Source organism: Procambarus clarkii, chromosome 13 (assembly GCF_040958095.1).
Source record: "Procambarus clarkii isolate CNS0578487 chromosome 13, FALCON_Pclarkii_2.0, whole genome shotgun sequence".
Classification (NCBI taxonomy): domain Eukaryota; kingdom Metazoa; phylum Arthropoda; class Malacostraca; order Decapoda; family Cambaridae; genus Procambarus; species Procambarus clarkii.
The window spans coordinates 4,543,705-4,562,778 of record NC_091162.1 but is presented as its reverse complement, the minus strand read 5'-3'; the positions used below and the strand labels follow the sequence as shown (position 1 = coordinate 4,562,778).

Here is a 19,074-nt window from a genome sequence, read left to right as displayed (position 1 = left end):
TGTGTTCTGTGTTACAACTGGAAGGTGGTCTTGTGTTCTATGTTACAACTGGAAGGTGGTCTTGTGTTCTATGTTACAACTGGGAGGTGGTCTTGTGTTCTATGTTACAACTGGAAGGTGGTCTTGTGTTCTATGTTACAACTGGGAGGTGGTCTTGTGTTCTATGTTACAACTGGGAGGTGGCCTTGTGTTCTATGTTACAACTGGAAGGTGGTCTTGTGTTCTATGTTACAACTGGGAGGTGGTCTTGTGTTCTATGTTACAACTTGGAGGTGGTCTTGTGCAATATTTTATAATATCCTGGAGGTTGTAACGTGGCCTCTGTGGCCTCAAGAGACGTTTACCTCACTTCTAATTGCTGTCCAAATTTCCATAAAGTTTATGGAATGAAAGTCACCTGAAGCCGTGAAAGAAAACTGAATTCGTAATACGCCGGAAAGCTTAATCTATATCAATAGAAGATAACTCCTTTATGTTTGCTTTGATGTCTGAGGATGGAGACCAGACGCTCAAGGTTGGTTTCATCTAGACATTTCAAGATGATACATGGGTGGTATGGGAGTGTCATAAGCCAGAACCTCTAGTTTATGTTGTTATGAAACCAACGACCTTTGGCATGTCGTTGGTTTCCTGGCCCCCATCGAGACCACTAGAGATGCTGACCAGGTAAACCCAACAATACTTAAATAATATCCAAGTCACCGTCGATACTTCCACTCTGGCAAACCAGGCAGTCCGTCCTCCGAAGGTTTCCCAACGTCAAGAAACTGTCGTAGTAAAATGCCCTTATCCTAACTTACCATACTACCCAAAACCGAAAACGGAACAGTATGTCAATTTCGCGAGTCGCGAAATTGACATACTGTTCCGTTGGTAAAATATACGTCAAAATACTACGTGATATTAGGAGAATTTAAATGTGCTATTAATTTTTAAATAAAAAATCTGGACCAAACCTTCCGAGGTGAAGAGCAGAGATGAGCTGTTTCCTACACCCGCTCCCTGTAACGTCTTCACTAAGAGAGTGTAGGTACCCCTAGACGCCCAAGGGGGTCGAGGCTACCTGTAACCCCTTCACTAAGAGAATGTAGGTACCCCTAGACGCCCAAGGAGGTCGAGGCTCCCTGTAACCCCTTCACTAAGATAGTGTAGGTACCCCTAGACGCCCAAGGAGGTCGAGGCTCCCTGTAACCCCTTCACTAAGAGAGTGTAGGTACCCCTAGACGCCCAAGGAGGTCGAGGCTCCCTGTAACCCCTTCACTAAGATAGTGTAGGTACCCCTAGACGCCCAAGGGGGTCGAGGCTACCTGTAACCCCTTCACTAAGAGAGTGTAGGTACCCCTAGACGCCCAAGGAGGTCGAGGCTCCCTGTAACCCCTTCACTAAGAGAGTGTAGGTACCCCTAGACGCCCAAGGGGGTCGAGGCTACCTGTAACCCCTTCACTAAGAGAGTGTAGGTACCCCTAGACGCCCAAGGAGGTCGAGGCTCCCTGTAACCCCTTCACTAAGAGAGTGTAGGTACCCCTAGACGCCCAAGGGGGTCGAGGCTACCTGTAACCCCTTCACTAAGAGAGTGTAGGTACCCCTAGACGCCCAAGGAGGTCGAGGCTACCTGTAACCCCTTCACTAAGAGAGTGTAGGTACCCCTAGACGCCCAAGGAGGTCGAGGCTCCCTGTAACCCCTTCACTAAGAGAGTGTAGGTACCCCTAGACGCCCAAGGGGGTCGAGGCTCCCTGTAACACCTTCACTAAAAGAGTGTATGTACCCTTAAACGCCCAAGTGAGTTCGAGGCTCCCTGTAACGTCATCACTAAGAGAGTGTAGGTACCCCTAGACGCCCAAGGGGGTCGTGGCTCCCCTCAAAATCCACATTTTCCGGACTACAGTGACACACACACACACACGAATACACAGCATAGGCCTACATCCTAACTATAAACACGTTTTGATAATAAACAAGTTGGTAGTCATGCTCGGCCATCCTCAGGGTATGCTCGACCATACTTAAGCCTTGCTCGGCCATGCTCAGGCGTTGCTCGGCCATGCTCAGGGCATGCTCGACCATCCTTAGGCCTTGCTCGGCCATCTTCAGGCTATGCTTTGCCATCCACAAGGCATGATTGCCCATCCTCTGGCCTTGCTCGGCCATCCTAAAGCCTTGCTCGGCCATCCTCAGGCCATGCTCGGTCATCCTCAAGCTATGCTCGGCCATCCTCAGGCTATGCTCGTCCATCCTCAAGCAATGCTCGGACATCCTCAGGCTATACTAGACCAACCTCAGGCTATGCTCGGATACCCTCAAGCTATACTCGGCCATCCTCAGGTCATGCTCGGCCATCCTCAGGTCATGATTGGCAATCCTCAGGTCATGATTGGCTATCCTCAGGCCATGCTCGGCCATCCTCAGGCCATGCTCGACCATCCTCAGGCTATGCTCGACCATCCTCAGGCTATGCTCGGATACCCTCAAGCTATACTCGGCCATCCTCAGGTCATGATTGGCAATCCTCAGGTCATGCTCGGCCATCCTCAGGTCATGATTGGCTATCCTCAGGTCATGCTCGGCCATCCTCAGGTCATGCTCGGCCATTCTCAGGTCATGCTCGGCCATCCTCAGGTCATGCTCGGCCATCCTCAGGTCATGCTCGGCCATCCTCAGGTCATGCTCGACCATCCTCAGGTCATGCTCGGCCATCCTCAGGCCATGCTCGACCATCCTCAGGTCATGCTCGGCCATCCTCAGGTCATGCTCGACCATCCTCAGGTCATGCTCGACCATCCTCAGGTCATGCTCGGCCATCCTCAGGTCATGCTCGACCATCCTCAGGTCATGCTCGACCATCCTCAGGTCATGCTCGACCATCCTCAGGTCATGCTCGACCATCCTCAGGTCATGCTCGACCATCCTCAGGTCATGCTCGGCCATCCTCAGGTCATGCTCGACCATCCTCAGGTCATGCTCGACCATCCTCAGGTCATGCTCGACCATCCTCAGGTCATGCTCGACCATCCTCAGGTCATGCTCGGCCATCCTCAGGTCATGCTCGGCCATCCTCAGGTCATGCTCGACCATCCTCAGGTCATGCTCGGCCATCCTCAGGTTATGCTCGACCATCCTCAGGTCATGCTCGGCCATCCTCAGGTCATGCTCGGCCATCCTCAGGTCATGCTCGGCCATCCTCAGGTCATGCTCGGCCATCCTCAGGTCATGCTCGGCCATCCTCAGGTCATGCTCGACCATCCTCAGGTCATGCTCGGCCATCCTCAGGTCATGCTCGACCATCCTCAGGTCATGCTCGGCCATCCTTGTGGGAACCGACCTGTGAGATTTATATTTATTTAATTTATATGAATTTATATTTACGTTAATTTATATACTTCGATAGCAATTTGTATAATGATAAGTGGACTGTATTTCTGCAATAATCTTATAATCTCACAAATCGATCCTCTACACATTAGGGGGGGTTATTAAATTAATATATATGCAGCCAATCAAACTACAGTAATAGCTACATACATTGATGAGGTTCCTTATCTTATAGTACAGCAGGTTAGTCCACCAGGTATAACTAGGGTGTAGACACCAAATTATCCTCTTTGAGGCAGCTTCCATCACCCAGTAACTGGTGCACAAACTCTTCCTCGTCTTGACCTGTCAAAAGTGCGCTAGCTGTGAAGCCAGAATCCTATATATGACAAGCTATATCAGAGAAAACACTATACAGTACATGGAACATGAAGACCTGGCTTAATTACCTTTAGTTTGAGGCGATTTCGCGATCTAACCGGGTCACCCTATATCCTGACATTAATGGCCATAAATGAATGATAAACGGGTTTCGGATAGACACTTAACTTGATTTGTAGACAGCGTGTTGATAATGGTACACTTTTGGCTTCCATAACACTACGTCCAAGTAAAATTAACAGGAGCCGAATTTGCTCCCGTGTGAGCCTCTGGTCTCAATAAACAACAATGGCTGTTTAACACTCCATTCTATTGACGTCTGGCCGACATTGTCCAGAATGATAGGAGCCAAATTTGCTCCACACGTCTCGGAGGTGACACAACAATGGCTGCCTCCTTCCTCCCTGACGCCTGGCCTACTTTGTCCAGATTTCAGAAAGTGATAGAAGGGTCACATTTACTCTACTTTAATATTGATAATTAAGTTAATTTATATAAGATGTTTTTATGATGGTAAAGTCCAAAGACTTATGTATTTAAGAATAATTCCCAGCAGAATAGCTGGTGAATTATAATAGTGTGTGGTGATGATATCCCGTTTTCTATAGACGGTAATTCCACTACAAGTTACGTTTTCTATGGGTAACTTGTTGGTAATACAGCTATTATCTGTATGATATTATTATTAAATGGTGTCGGATTTTCCGACATAATTCCCCAGGGGGCTGCTCACGGGTCGAAGTCCTGTTTAGAACAGACGAACACCGATACTCCTCCTTCGAATTATTACATTAATTTGATGTTAGTAGTTAGTAATCACACATTTGTGTGTCTGTTCGTACAGGACGGATGTCCCGTACTAGAGTTGCAGGGGTTAGAAGTCTAATGCGATTTCATTTCCCTGTCAACTCTTGAAAGGCTAATATTCAAGCCTTATTACATATTATTTAACCCAGAAGACTGAATGTGATCAAGTACTACAGTCAAGTATGATTCAGGGACTGCAGTGAGATCAGTGACATTAGATATAACTTGAAGTTTCTTCAGGTAACTGGTCACTGATATATAAACACTGAGGCCCATGGAATACATCTTGATTAAATAATAAATGTATCAAATCAGTCATCAGATTTATTGGGGTTTAATTTAGTTAATTGATTCAGAAGATTGAATAGCTCATCATTAAAGTAAAGTATGGTTCTGAGACTGCAGTGGGTTCAGTGACATTGGTCGCAGTGACTTGTAGCTGTTTTAGGCTACTGTTCACTGATTTGCCACTGAGGCCTCATGAACTCATCTTCAGCTTTAAATGATGATACTAACATCAACCTCTGCTACTATAGTCAGCTGTAATCTCCTTAGTATAATGCTACTGGAGAAATATAATCAGCTGACAAATTTAGTTTCTATTGGTATTGTTTATCTGCAGGCATAGGTCTCCTCAGGCTTGATACTGGGCCTGAGAGTAATTTACCTCCTGCAGAGTTTAACATGGTTATGCCCTGATATTTAGTAGGGCTACCGATGAATCGATGGTAGTAGTCTGTCCCCACAAGGACAGCCATTTGGCATTTGATTTGCTCAAATTTACCTGCAGCTGCTTGATAATAGCTTTCCAGGTCAGCATAATCAACTGTTGATTGTTGTGACAAATCTTCACATTTCTTGATCTGTCTTGTTAAGTGGCCTTTAAGACCTGCAAGGGTTCTTTTCATTCTCCCTGCATTATCCATACTGGCTAGTTGGTGAAGCCTTGTGGGACTTGTACTTGGGCTGCTCATAATACTGAACAAGCACTGATGGTAGCCTAGGGTAAATTCTGCACTCGCTAGGCTGTAATCCTACCTCTACTAGAGGTTAGCACTTAAAATAAATACACATTATATATATATACAATCATCCACACTAATGATTTGAGTGATAAACCAGTGTCACCGGAAGTACCTTTAGGTTAGCTCTTCTATATCACCCTAGGATGGTAGAGACACTAATTAATCACTCAAAGGTGTAATGATCATAAGTAAATTATTATATATACAACTCAACTCGAGTTGATAAAAATTACACCCAAAATAGGGTCTGAACCATTCATTAATGGTGTTAGGTTGTTCAATATAGTACAACTGACTATGGTAATAATGGGACTAGGATGAACAATAATAGTTCAACTAGTCAATGGTAATATCCTACCCTGTTGTGGGTTGGCAATTAGTAAATATTATACTGTGATCACTAGTGCAATATATATTAAATAATTCTCTATCTTGGAGAAATAATATACACAATTATTGATAATAGCCTCTTAATTAGCCTCTATGAAACTTCTAATATTATCAAGAAGTATTAAATATTATTAGTGACCTCGCGAAATAAACTCCACAAAATTCGTAGATAATCTCTCGCGAAATGTAACACCACGAAATCCGTGAACAATCTCGCGAAGACACAGTCACTAATTAGGCTGGCTTCAATATTAGCGCTGTCATTTCACGAAATAACACGCCACCAAATATCTGTGGGTGTGCATGAAACCGCTGACGAAGCTGAACTGGGCTGAGGGAGGCTCCTGAGCTCCCTCGAGGCTACGCTGCCGTCTTGACTGCTGGCTTTGTTTAAATAACACTGCACTAGTATATTTAATGAATCCACTGGTTAACTGGTTCATCCGGTACTAAGATGACCAAATGTGGGTTCATAGGACCGAATAATCCGGTTCGAAGGACCAAATAATGTGGGAACCGACCTGTGAGATTTATATTTATTTAATTTATATGAATTTATATTTACGTTAATTTATATACTTCGATAGCAATTTGTATAATGATAAGTGGACTGTATTTCTGCAATAATCTTATAATCTCACAAATCGATCCTCTACACATTAGGGGGGGGTTATTAAATTAATATATATGCAGCCAATCAAACTACAGTAATAGCTACATACATTGATGAGGTTCCTTATCTTATAGTACAGCAGGTTAGTCCACCAGGTATAACTAGGGTGTAGACACCAAATTATCCTCTTTGAGGCAGCTTCCATCACCCAGTAACTGGTGCACAAACTCTTCCTCGTCTTGACCTGTCAAAAGTGCGCTAGCTGTGAAGCCAGAATCCTATATATGACAAGCTATATCAGAGAAAACACTATACAGTACATGGAACATGAAGACCTGGCTTAATTACCTTTAGTTTGAGGCGATTTCGCGATCTAACCGGGTCACCCTATATCCTGACATTAATGGCCATAAATGAATGATAAACGGGTTTCGGATAGACACTTAACTTGATTTGTAGACAGCGTGTTGATAATGGTACACTTTTGGCTTCCATAACACTACGTCCAAGTAAAATTAACAGGAGCCGAATTTGCTCCCGTGTGAGCCTCTGGTCTCAATAAACAACAATGGCTGTTTAACACTCCATTCTATTGACGTCTGGCCGACATTGTCAGAATGATAGGAGCCAAATTTGCTCCACACGTCTCGGAGGTGACACAACAATGGCTGCCTCCTTCCTCCCTGACGCCTGGCCTACTTTGTCCAGATTTCAGAAAGTGATAGAAGGGTCACATTTACTCTACTTTAATATTGATAATTAAGTTAATTTATATAAGATGTTTTTATGATGGTAAAGTCCAAAGACTTATGTATTTAAGAATAATTCCCAGCAGAATAGCTGGTGAATTATAATAGTGTGTGGTGATGATATCCCGTTTTCTATAGACGGTAATTCCACTACAAGTTACGTTTTCTATGGGTAACTTGTTGGTAATACAGCTATTATCTGTATGATATTATTATTAAATGGTGTCGGATTTTCCGACAATCCTCAGGTCATGCTCGGCCATCCTCAGGTCATGCTCGGCCATCCTCAGGTCATGCTCGGCCATCCTCAGGTCATGCTCGGCCATCCTCAGGTCATGCTCGACCATCCTAAGGTCATGCTCGGCCATCCTCAGGTCATGCTCGGCCATCCTCAGGTCTTGCTCGGCCATCCTCAGGTCATGCTCGGCCATCCTCAGGTCATGCTCGGCCATACTCGGTCACGCTAAAGACTCATACATTTTTACTTATTGGTTAATCAAAAAAACTATATTTTCTCCAATATAAGTGAACTTTAATGTAACTATTACAAAGTTGTGGTAAGTTAAACTTATGATGAGGAAATTTGAGTACTTTAGCTGTGTTTACAGTCATTTGTGTTCGCAGTAAAATGTTGAAGCATTTTGAGTGATGTGATTCAAACATAGGAAGTGAGCGATGTACACTGTTTGAGAACAGTTCCAACGTCATCAGTTGTGAGCAACCTGTCATTAGGCAGCCCGTCCTAATAAACAAAGTCCATTCCATGCACCCGCCAAACCCTCTGTTTAAGAATGAAAAACAGTTTACAAATGATTCACAACTGATGACGTCCAAACACTTCCGTAACAATTGCTTTGCTGACGACATTTGTGTGAACCACAACGCTGTAAATGCTTCACCCACGTACTACAAATACAAATAGGCACCAACAGAACCTAAACACCTAACCTAACAAGTGCCTAAATAAGCACAATATGCTAATATAAAATAATATTAATTTATATTTGAGAAAAGTTCTGTTTTGAATGAACAGAATGTTAAAATTGATGAATGCATCTTTGGGGTTGACTGCTGGAAGGAATAGACTTGTTATGAGGATGGGTTGCCTCAGAGAGGAAGTACCCTGGAGGTAATTACTTCAAAACCCCATGCTTGGCTACTGTGGGGTGAGGACGTGTTGCCTGACCTCTCCGATAGTTGGTGGGATTTTGCCGGTTTGGCCGGCAGGGGGTGTGACAGTTTCTGCCCGCCCTGCATTTGATGCCTGGCTCCAGTAGTCATTCGGTGATCGTCGGTGGCGCTCCATAATGGGGGGACCTCTACCCCCTGTTGTGAGGGTGCACACTGTGGATCTGGAATTTTCTGGCCATGCTGGGTATCCTGAAGTGGAGCTCGTCATGTGTGACATACTCTGTGTACCTGTGGAGGAGATTGATGTAAATGCGCACCGAGTAATTATCAAGTTTCTGGGGGAGGCGGCGTACTGTGAGTTTCTCCAGCGCTACGAGGGACAGTCCTTGCCACTGCCGGATGGTGCCAGCTCTGTTCCATTTCAGATCGTAGTGGTGCCATTACATATGTGAGTGTTCATGGGGCGCGTTTGGAGTTTCCCGAGGACCTGCTTAGGCGATACTTCGGCCGGTTTGATGCTGTGGTTAGCGTGTGACTGCATCCGCTTTCCTCTGAGAAATTCAAGGGTTTGAGGACGAACATTCATACTCTGGGGATGCGCCTGAGGTCGGACATTCCATCTTCAGTCCATCTCATGGGGTACTACGTCCTGGTGTACTACGGCCGGCAACCACTAACATGTTTCAAGTGTGGCATGTTAGGGCATCAGGCTGCTGTGTGTTCTGAGGCTGCCATTGCGCCCATAAACCTCTTCCATGAGGAGGACTTTCCGCCACTCCCTATGGAGAAGGATTCCGTGGGTGAGGATGTGGCTGTTCCGTCCGATGATGTGGGCCCCCACCCCCCTCGTGCCTCCTGGAGCACCTCCTGCTGTTGTCGCTCTTCCTTCAGACGTTGTGCCGTTTCCGAATGATCGTCCTGCTACGGTTGGTGTCCCTGCTGCTCTGGTGGATCTTCTGGGTGTTCTCTGCACGTCGCCGACATCTGCCTCTTTGTCTTCTCCAGCTGCTGTGCCTGACCCTGCGTCCTTCCCTTGTGTCCCGGCTGTGCTGGGTGCTGGGGTGGTTGCGGTACCTTCTGTTGTGGGTTGCCCGGTTCCCCCTGTGATTGAGGTTGCTGCTGTTCTGTGCCGGGTGTCGGTTCGTCCGGCTTGTAATACCCGTGTTTCTGGGTCCGCCTCCGGCTCAGATGATGTGCGGCCAAAGCCCAAACGTTCCCGGCATTTTTCTTCTGCCTAGGCTGATGTGGGGGACTACGACGCCAGTGGGTCTTCGGGAGACGATGGGGTGGTTGTGGGTGTGTCGCGCTCGATGACAACGGTGGAGGCTGAGGTCCATGTGCCCGCTGCTGGCGATGATAGTGCATTAGACTCATCTCATGTTCTTTCTTCTGCAGGAGGTTCTCCGCGGTGGGGGTGGTCGCTCCGCCTGACGTAGATGGTGCCAGTGATACCTTAAGGTTACCTTGAGGTGCTTCCGGGGCTTAGTGTCCCCGCAGCCCGGTCGTCGACCAGGCCTCCTGGTTGCTGGACTGATCAACCAGGCTGTTGGACGCGGCTGCTCGCAGCCTGACGTATGAGTCACAGCCTGGTTGATCAGGTGATGGTGTGGGTCGTGGAATGGTTCTGGTGCTGAAGAAAAATATTCGTCGTGGGGAGTCCCAGCCGGTACCAGAGAGTGTGGTTGTTTCAGCGTGGTCCCCTGTGGTCTTGCCCCCTGCACTGGTGTCTCCCGTGTCTCCCCCCCCCCCTCCTGCGTCCTCCTCTGTGTTTTCTTCTGCTGCGTTGCGGGCTTTGGTGATGCCGTCGAGGAAGTGGCGTGCGGTTACTCGAATGCGGCCGGTTGAGGATATCGCGGTCTTTGTTGCTCAGGGCCGGACCCCCTGTTTTGTGGGAGCATGTGGCTCCAGTTCCCATGGCTTGGGGGGCCGTTTGGGTCCCGAGCTTAGATGCCTTCGTATCAGGGGTTCCGGACTGTATGGTTACTTCCTATGAGGAAGATGTGCTTGCGACATGGGTATGCTGGGAGGCGTACACTGTCCGGTTTCCGAGGGACCAGTTTCCGGACAAATATGTGGATTAGTGTACTGTTGTTGCGCCTGTTTGTATTTGTGAAGTGCCCTTCAGGCTGTTTCGTTGTCCCTGCCTGTTACTATTCTTGTTATTTTACGTTGTTTACTGTGCTTGTTTTATGTGTTTCCTTTCATGTTGTTATTTGTCCTTATGTACTGTTGTTGTGAATTTTGTTTGTGCTACGTGTTATTGTTTTGTTGTTGGCCCTTCAGGCCGGTGATTGTGTACGTTGTTTGTTTTGTTTAATTCTTATGTCCTTGTTTTATTGTACTTATTAGCATGCCTTGCATGTAAATATAAAAATAAAAAATAATAAAAACTTTAGAAAAAATAGAAAATTAGTGCTATTATCTATTCCCTATCCATGGTTAGTATAGGTTAAGGTTACGTTAGGTTAAAGTTACTTTAAGTTAAGGTTATGTTAAGTTAGGTTCCATTATGTTTCATTATGTTAATATGGTGTTTTATTCTCATACGTATGAAATATGAAATTCAATAACTATTACATTATCTCCAAGAATTCCATATACAAAAAAACAAATTCTTCAGACCGTTTCAAAGAAGTGATGCGTAAACTTGCATACATATTTTTTAAACCAGTGATATATAATTCAATAAAGTAATAACTTGAGAGTATTCTCTGTGCAGGACAAAGGTCCCCTTGCCTTTTATGGTATTATGGAACCATAATATACTTTCAGACCATCACAAATACCTGACTAAATATCCAGGTATTTAACCAGGGTGGCTGGTTGGTCATTAGAACCACTTTACTTTGAGAATGGCCTGATTGTGAGACGTATTAACATCCTCATCAATTGCAGCCCATCCTCATCAACAAAAGCCAAATGCTCATTAATCCTGCCGCCAAACTCGCAGTTTATAAATGAAAAACGCTTTACACAAGACTCACAACTGATGACGTTCGAACATTTATCGAACACTGCCTCATTGACGACTTTTCTACTAACCACAACGCCGTAAATTCCACGCCCACGTACTTCAAATACAAATAATCGCCAACAGAACCTAGACACATAACTTATGCCTAACTATACATAGAACTTTGACATATAATATTATTAATTTGTTTATGAGAACAAAGTTATTTTTTAATACACAATAAATACAAATGTATGAATGCGTCTTAAGGGGTGGTCGCTGCTTTAGCGAGCCTAGCCTGAGGAGACGGTTGAGTATAAACACTCCCTAAAACACCGTAACACAAACACCGTAACACAAACACCGTAACACAAACACCCCAACTATCTTTACCGAGGCCTAACTATGCACGCACCCGCAAAATATAATAATATTAATTTATATATGAGAAAAATCAGTTAATTATTTTACCGTGTGAAAGCTTTACAGTGTCAGGTGGCTGTCTGCTCTATTTGTCAAACTGTGACTTATTAAGACCTACGTTAGTTGGTATACGTCTTTGTGGTGAAGCACAGTTTGGAGGAGCCTGACCTGGGGAGGGCTGAGTCAAGTCTAGAGTGAGGGGAAAACACTTTTAGGGAAAAGCCGCCAGCATGACTACACAGTCAATACTACAATCACAAGATGCAGGTCTCAGGAGCTGGAACCTCAGACTAGCTCCCCCCCCCCCCCGCCCCACAACCTAATTAAGTCATTTTCAGGATAATACTAGATATTTAAACCAAGTTTGGTGACTGTGGGGTCAAGCTTGGTGGCTCTTGGGTCAAGCTTGTTGACTGTTTTAGGTGAAAACTTATTGTGTTGATTATAAATAATTATATATATACATATATTTTTAGTTTGTAACTTTCCTGTTGTCCGCTGACGATGGTGTTGAGGGCGAAGACCCACTTTAGGACCAGCCAGGCTGACGCCTTCATGTTCCTTGTGATGACGTTGTTCAGCTCTCACCACTACCCAGCCCTGAGAGTCTCAGCTCCTAGCACTGTGGAGATATTGTCTCCTTCACCGTTACTGCCAGCTGGGAGAGACTCGGTCTCAGCTCCTAGAACTGTGGAGATATTGTCTCGTTCGCTGTGGCTTCCAGTCTCGTGATACTGTCACTCATCGCTGCTGTGAAGGTGGTTTCACACCGACAGACACTGCTAGGCGAGGAGACGTCGACACAGAGAGGCAGCTCTCACAGGGGTATGGTCCAAGAGACAGTGGGAGAGAGTGGGAGGCAGACAGGCAGGGGGTCACAGCACACACACACGCCTATCCTCACTACCTCGCTCCTCTCTCTACGTGTACTGGCGCAGCTCCCACTTGCCCGCCTGCACCGTCTATCTCACCGTAGATCGCTCTTCGTGTCGAACAGCCACCAATGAACATTTGGCTTATTTTATTTGATGGAGATAAGCATACTCTTATAAAAGTACATTTCGTGGGACGCCACAATATACTGGCGCGTGGGTTCACCGGCAATATACAATCCTGATTTAGTATTTATCCTTCGTTATTAACACAATCAAATTCAAGTGCCGATTATACAACCTCCAGTTTCAAACTTTCTCGAATGTAAACAATGTCAAATATTTCGAAGTCACATTTGTTGTCATTGCATATAATCAATTACATATATTCTGTTGCAAATTAATGCATCATTGGGTTTAGAAGATTTGAGAAAAATATCCAAATTAAAAGAAAGTGCCCATGTGAGGCATCTCCTATTTATATCCACCCAAACTCATTCATCCCAAACCACAATTTACCCAAGACCTTCCTGAACTTAAAGTTATCCAATTTATTCCAATTATTTTGTATTCTTTTTGTGTTCATATAAGTAACACTTTGTTACACCTTTTCATCCATCTGTTTACATCCGTCATGTCATCCCCAGTTGTACGCCACTCTGGAGAATGTCAGTATTTTCCTAATCTCTGTCATCAGGCCAGTTTGTAAGTCTAGTCTGCCATAGTTCTCTGTGCGCGATCATAGGGAGCTATGTCATGCTGTAATGAGGCGACAACATGTCAATTGTGGACCAAGGCTTTTAACGTAAGATAGTGTGGTAAAGTTATTATTATTATTGTTATTGGTGTGAGTGTATATGGGGGGTTGTTAAGGGGTTAATAAATAAGTACATGAATTATAGAGTATCCCTTCTTCCTGTGTGGGAGCGCATTGATCAACCCTTAGACTGACATATATGGTCTAGTAGCAAGTTATTACTACTGTGGATAGTTTATTTTGGGGGCCGGGCCTTTTAGCTCTCCCATATTTGATACTCTGTCTTCTAACTACCCTTACCCCTTAATAGTACCAGTACCCCATAGAAGCCCCACACACATATATTTATAACAAGTGGGCGGCGTCTTGTACATACCAGTTGCGTTGCTCCTGGGAGTATGGGTTCGAGTCACTTCTGGGGTGTGAGTTTTCAGTTGCATATTGTCCTGGGGACCATTCAGGCTTGTTCGCATACATATATATATATATATATATATATATATATATATATATATATATATATATATATATATATATATATATATATATATATATATATATATATATATATATATATATATACATATATATATATATTATATATGTATATATATATTAGTATATTTTGGTAGCAGTCTTTCCTGTAGACATATATTATTAAATATGACCGAAAAAGTAAGATTAATAATTCTAACACGAATTTTCTCTATCTTTCTTACGTTTCTTTTCACTGTTGATGGTAATTCAAAGATCAATTCTCCAAAATTCATTTTTATTTCTAGTCTGACGCGACACTTGAGCGCGTTTCGTAAAACTTATTACATTTTCAAAGACTTTAGTTTACAAACACACAACTGAAACTGAATAGAACTTACACATCTTCGAGTTTATATCTACATTTGGGTGAGGTGGATGAGGTGAAAACAAACTTTCAACAATGGGTATTGAATGGGTATTAAATTCAAACACAAGAAAGAACACGAAACAATGGGTATTGAATGGAAGTAATTGTAGAAAGCCTATTGGTCCATATTTCTTGATGCTTCTATATTGGAGCGGAGTCTTGAAGTGGGTAGAATATAGTTGGCACTACCTTCATTCATGTCAACCCCTATCCGCCCATGTTGGGCATATTCACAACGGCAATTACTGTTAAAATTCGGTAACGTCCCAGGACAAAGCCCTGGAACACAATACATAAAATAGTTTCCCACTTGAACTTAATTCCCACTATGCTAACTCTTATGCTGTCTGTGAAACAACTAAGCTCTGAGGATATTAGCCATCCTATACCATATATGTAATTTTCTAAGAATAAGAAAAAGTCTTTCGTATGGCAAAGTATCAGTATGGCAAAGTATCAGTATGGCAAAGTATCAGTATGGCAAAGTATCAGTATGGCAAAGTATCAGTATGGCAACGTATCAGAGGCTTTGCTGAAGTCTCCGTATGTAATGTTTCAATAGTGCCATTGTCAACTGCTTGTAAAGTGATGGGAAAAATAAAGCATATTTGTTCCTAGTAAAACCATGTTGTCACTTACTAATATATATATTTCAAGATACAGCCGAATTTCTTTCGACAACATTTACTGAAGCAATATGTATACAATGGACGAAAGTTAACAAGCCGACAGTTCAACGCAAGTTTTACAAGAGTTTACATTCTTGTAAAGCCACTATTACGCGTAGCGTTTCGGGCAAGGTCCTTAACCCTAATTTCCCCGGAATACGACCCCGCCGAATCGTTTAACAACCAGGTACCCATTCACTGCTGGGTGAACAGAGGCTACAGTTAAGGATTGGCGCCCGGTCAATCCTCCCCGGCCAGGATTCGAACCCAAGGCAAGGCGCTTGCGAAACGCCAGGCGAGTGTCTTACCACTGCGCCACGGAGACTGCTATCTAGTGATCTATCAAGTGATCAATTCCTTTTGATAAGAGAATGTGCATCACATTTGCAACCCAAATTGACTCCGGAACATTGTTTGGCTGTAATGATTTATTTATTCTGCAAGACGAGGGCTCACTGAGCTCATCCTGGCATTCCTTCAGCACCCTGGGGAATATCTGGTCCTGACAAGGGAACTCGTTGGGGCTATATGGTCCGATTTGTTTAATAACTTCCTGTCTCATACATGTATACTCACATGTGGCACCCTCATACATGTATACTCACATGTGGCACCCTCATACATGTATACTCACATGTGGCACCCTCTTACATGTATACTCACATGTGGCACCCTCATACATGTATACTCACATGTGGCACTCACACACAGGTATACTCACATGTGGCACCCTCATACAGGTATACTCACATGTGGCACCCTCATACAGGTATACTCACATGTGGCACCCTCTTACATGTATACTCACATGTGGCACCCTCATACATGTATACTCACATGTGGCACTCACACACAGGTATACTCACATGTGGCACCCTCATACAGGTATACTCACATGTGGCACCCTCATACAGGTATACTCACATGTGGCACCCTCTTACATGTATACTCACATGTGGCACCCTCATACATGTATACTCACATGTGGCACTCACACACAGGTATACTCACATGTGGCACCCTCATACAGGTATACTCACATGTGGCACCCTCATACAGGTATACTCACATGTGGCACCCTCATACAGGTATACTCACATGTGGCACCCTCATACATGTATACTCACATGTGGCACCCTCTTACAGGTATACTCACATGTGGCACCCTCATACATGTATACTCACATGTGGCACTCACACACAGGTATACTCACATGTGGCACCCTCATACAGGTATACTCACATGTGGCACTCGCACACAGGTATACTCACATGTGGCACCCTCATACAGGTATACTCACATGTGGCACTCACACACAGGTATACTCACATGTGGCACCCTCATACATGTATACTCACATGTGGCACCCTCATACATGTATACTCACATGTGGCACTCACACACAGGTATACTCACATGTGGCACCCTCATACATGTATACTCACATGTGGCACCCTCTTACATGTATACTCACAAGTGGCACCCTCATACAGGTATACTCACATGTGGCACCCTCATACAAGTATACTCACATGTGGCACCCTCATACAAGTATACTCACATGTGGCACCCTCATACAGATATACTAACATATGGCGCCCTCATACAGGTATACTCACATGTGGCACTCACATGTATACAAACATGTGTCACATGTATACAAACATGTGTCACTCACATGTATACAAACATGTGTCACTCACATGTATACAAACATTTGGCACTCACATGTATACAAATATGTGACACTCACATGTATACAAACAAGTGTCACTCACATGTATACAAACATGTGGCACTCACGTGTGTACAAACATGTGGCCCTCGCATGTATACATATATGTGGCACTCACATGTATACAAACATGTGGCACTCACATGTATACACACACGTGGCGCTCACATGACGACAAACATGTGCCACTCACATCTATACAAATATGTGGGACTCACATTTATACAAATATGTGGCACTCACATGTATACAAACACGTGGCACTCACATGACGACAAACATGTGGCACTCACATGTATACAAACATTTGGCACTCACATGTATACAAACACGTGGCACTCACATGACGACAAACATGTGGCACTCACATTTATACAAATATGTGGCACTCACATTTATACAAATATGTGGCACTCACATGTATACAAATATGTGCCACTCACATGTATACAAACATGTGGCACTCACATTTATACAAACATGTGGGACTCACATGTATACAAATATGTGGCACTCACATGTATACAAATATGTGGCACTCACATGTATACAAATTTGTGGTACTCACATGTATACTAATGTGAACATTAAGTTAAGCTGATGAAAATCTTGTGGTTCAACGAACCTTAGTGATATTTTACATGTGCTCCTTCTGTTAGTAAACACGCACATGAAGGCGCACACGCACGCACAATCACACACAAAGTTAGAGAAGATTCAGAGGTATGCCACCAGGCTCATCCCGGAACTGAGAGGAATGAGCTACGATGAAAGGCTAAAGGAGCTGAACCTCACAACCCTGGAAAACAGAAGAGTAAGGGGAGACATGATAACCACCTAAAAAATTCTCAGGGGAATTGACAGGGGTGGACAAAGACAAACTCTTCCACACAGGTGGAACACGAACAAGGGGACACGGGGAAACTTAGCACCCAGATGAGCCACAGAGAGGTTAGAAAGAATTTTTTCAGTGTCAGAGTTGTTAATAAATGGAATGCACTATGCAGTGATGTGGTGGAAGCAGACTCCATACACAGTTTCAAATGTAGATATGATAGAGCCCAGTAGGCTCAGGAATCTGTACACCAGTTGATTGCAGGTGAGAGGCGGGACCAAAGAGACAAAGCTCATCCCCCGCAAGCACAATTAGGTGAGTACAGTTAGGTGAGTACACACGAAAACGACATGGCAAGCAAGGCAAAGACTCAGCCTAAATTGCTGCACAGCCACATCAGGAGAAAAACAACAGTAAAGGAACAAGTAATGAAATTGAGGCTTAGGGCAGACAGACTCACTACAAACGACAAGGAAGTGTGCGAGGAACTGAATAAAAAAATCAAGGAGGTCTTCACAATAGAGCATAGAGAAATTTCAGATATAAGAGAGAGAAAGATAGCCAGGGACCACAAGAAAATTTAAAGATTAACAGTATGGATATAAGGAAGCTCTTGCTAGAATTGAATGTGACAAAGGATATAGGCCCAGATGGAATCTTCCCTTGGATACTAACCGAAGGAGCAGAAGCACGGTGCCTGCTCCGTGCTTCTCTCCATAGTGTATAGCAAATCACTGGTAACAGGGGAACTGCCAAAAACGTGGAAGATGGCTAATGTAGTCCCGATATACACGAAGGGGGGATTGACAGGAGGCACTAAATTACAGGCCAGTGTCTCTAACCTGCATACCATGCAAGCTGAAGGAGAAGATTGTGCGGAAAAAGCTAGTGGAAAATCTGGAGAGAAGGAACTTTATAACACAGCATTAAGATGCGTTCAGGGATGGCAAGTCCTGCCCCACAGGATTAAATGAATTCTACGGCCAGGCAAGAAAAAGAGGGGTGGGCAGACTGCATTTTTTTGAATTGCCAGAATGCCTTTGACACAGTACCAAATAAGAGGATAGTGAAAAAGCTGGAGATGCAGGCAGGAGTGAAAGGGAAGGTACTACATTGGATAAGGGAGTACCTAAGCAACAGACGACAACGAGTCACTGTGAGAGGTGAGGTCTCAGATTGGCGAAACGTCACCAGTAGTGTTCCGCAGGTTCAGTCCTTGGACCTATACTGTTTCTGACATATGTAAATGATCTCCCAGAGGGTAGAGAATCGTTCCTCTGATTGTTTGCTGATGATGCAAAAATTATGAGGAGGATTAAAACAGAGGAATATAGTATGCGGCTACACGATGACCTAGACAGACTGAATGAACGACCCAACAAATGGCTACTAAAGTTCAACCCGAGAAAATGTTAGGTAATGAAAATAGGCTGTGGAATCAGAAGGCCAGACACAGGATAAAAAACGGGAGATGAATTACTTCATGAACCGGACAGAGAGAAAGATCTAGAAGTTAATAT

General features: G+C 44.1%; 2 protein-coding genes across 2 annotated transcripts; both read right to left on the bottom strand.

The window, feature by feature from the left end:
* Positions 1–2,266: 2,266 nt before the first annotated feature.
* Positions 2,267–3,304, bottom strand: LOC138364538 (flagellar attachment zone protein 1-like). The gene has a single exon (XM_069324192.1). It carries the CDS (start codon positions 3,302–3,304, stop codon positions 2,267–2,269), a length of 1,038 nt encoding a protein of 345 aa, XP_069180293.1.
* Positions 3,305–9,327: 6,023 nt separating this feature from the next.
* On the bottom strand, positions 9,328–9,780 carry LOC138364536 (activating signal cointegrator 1 complex subunit 2 homolog). The gene has a single exon (XM_069324191.1). The coding sequence runs from the start codon at positions 9,778–9,780 to the stop codon at positions 9,328–9,330; it is 453 nt and encodes a 150-aa protein (XP_069180292.1).
* Positions 9,781–19,074: the final 9,294 nt, after the last annotated feature.

Excerpts from the sequence above, each read along its gene's own strand:
- LOC138364536 (XM_069324191.1), bottom strand. The coding sequence starts at position 9,780 with ATGAGTCTAATGCACTATCATCGCCAGCAGCGGGCACATGGACCTCAG.
- LOC138364538 (XM_069324192.1), bottom strand. The coding sequence starts at position 3,304 with ATGGCCGAGCATGACCTGAGGATGGTCGAGCATGACCTGAGGATGGCC.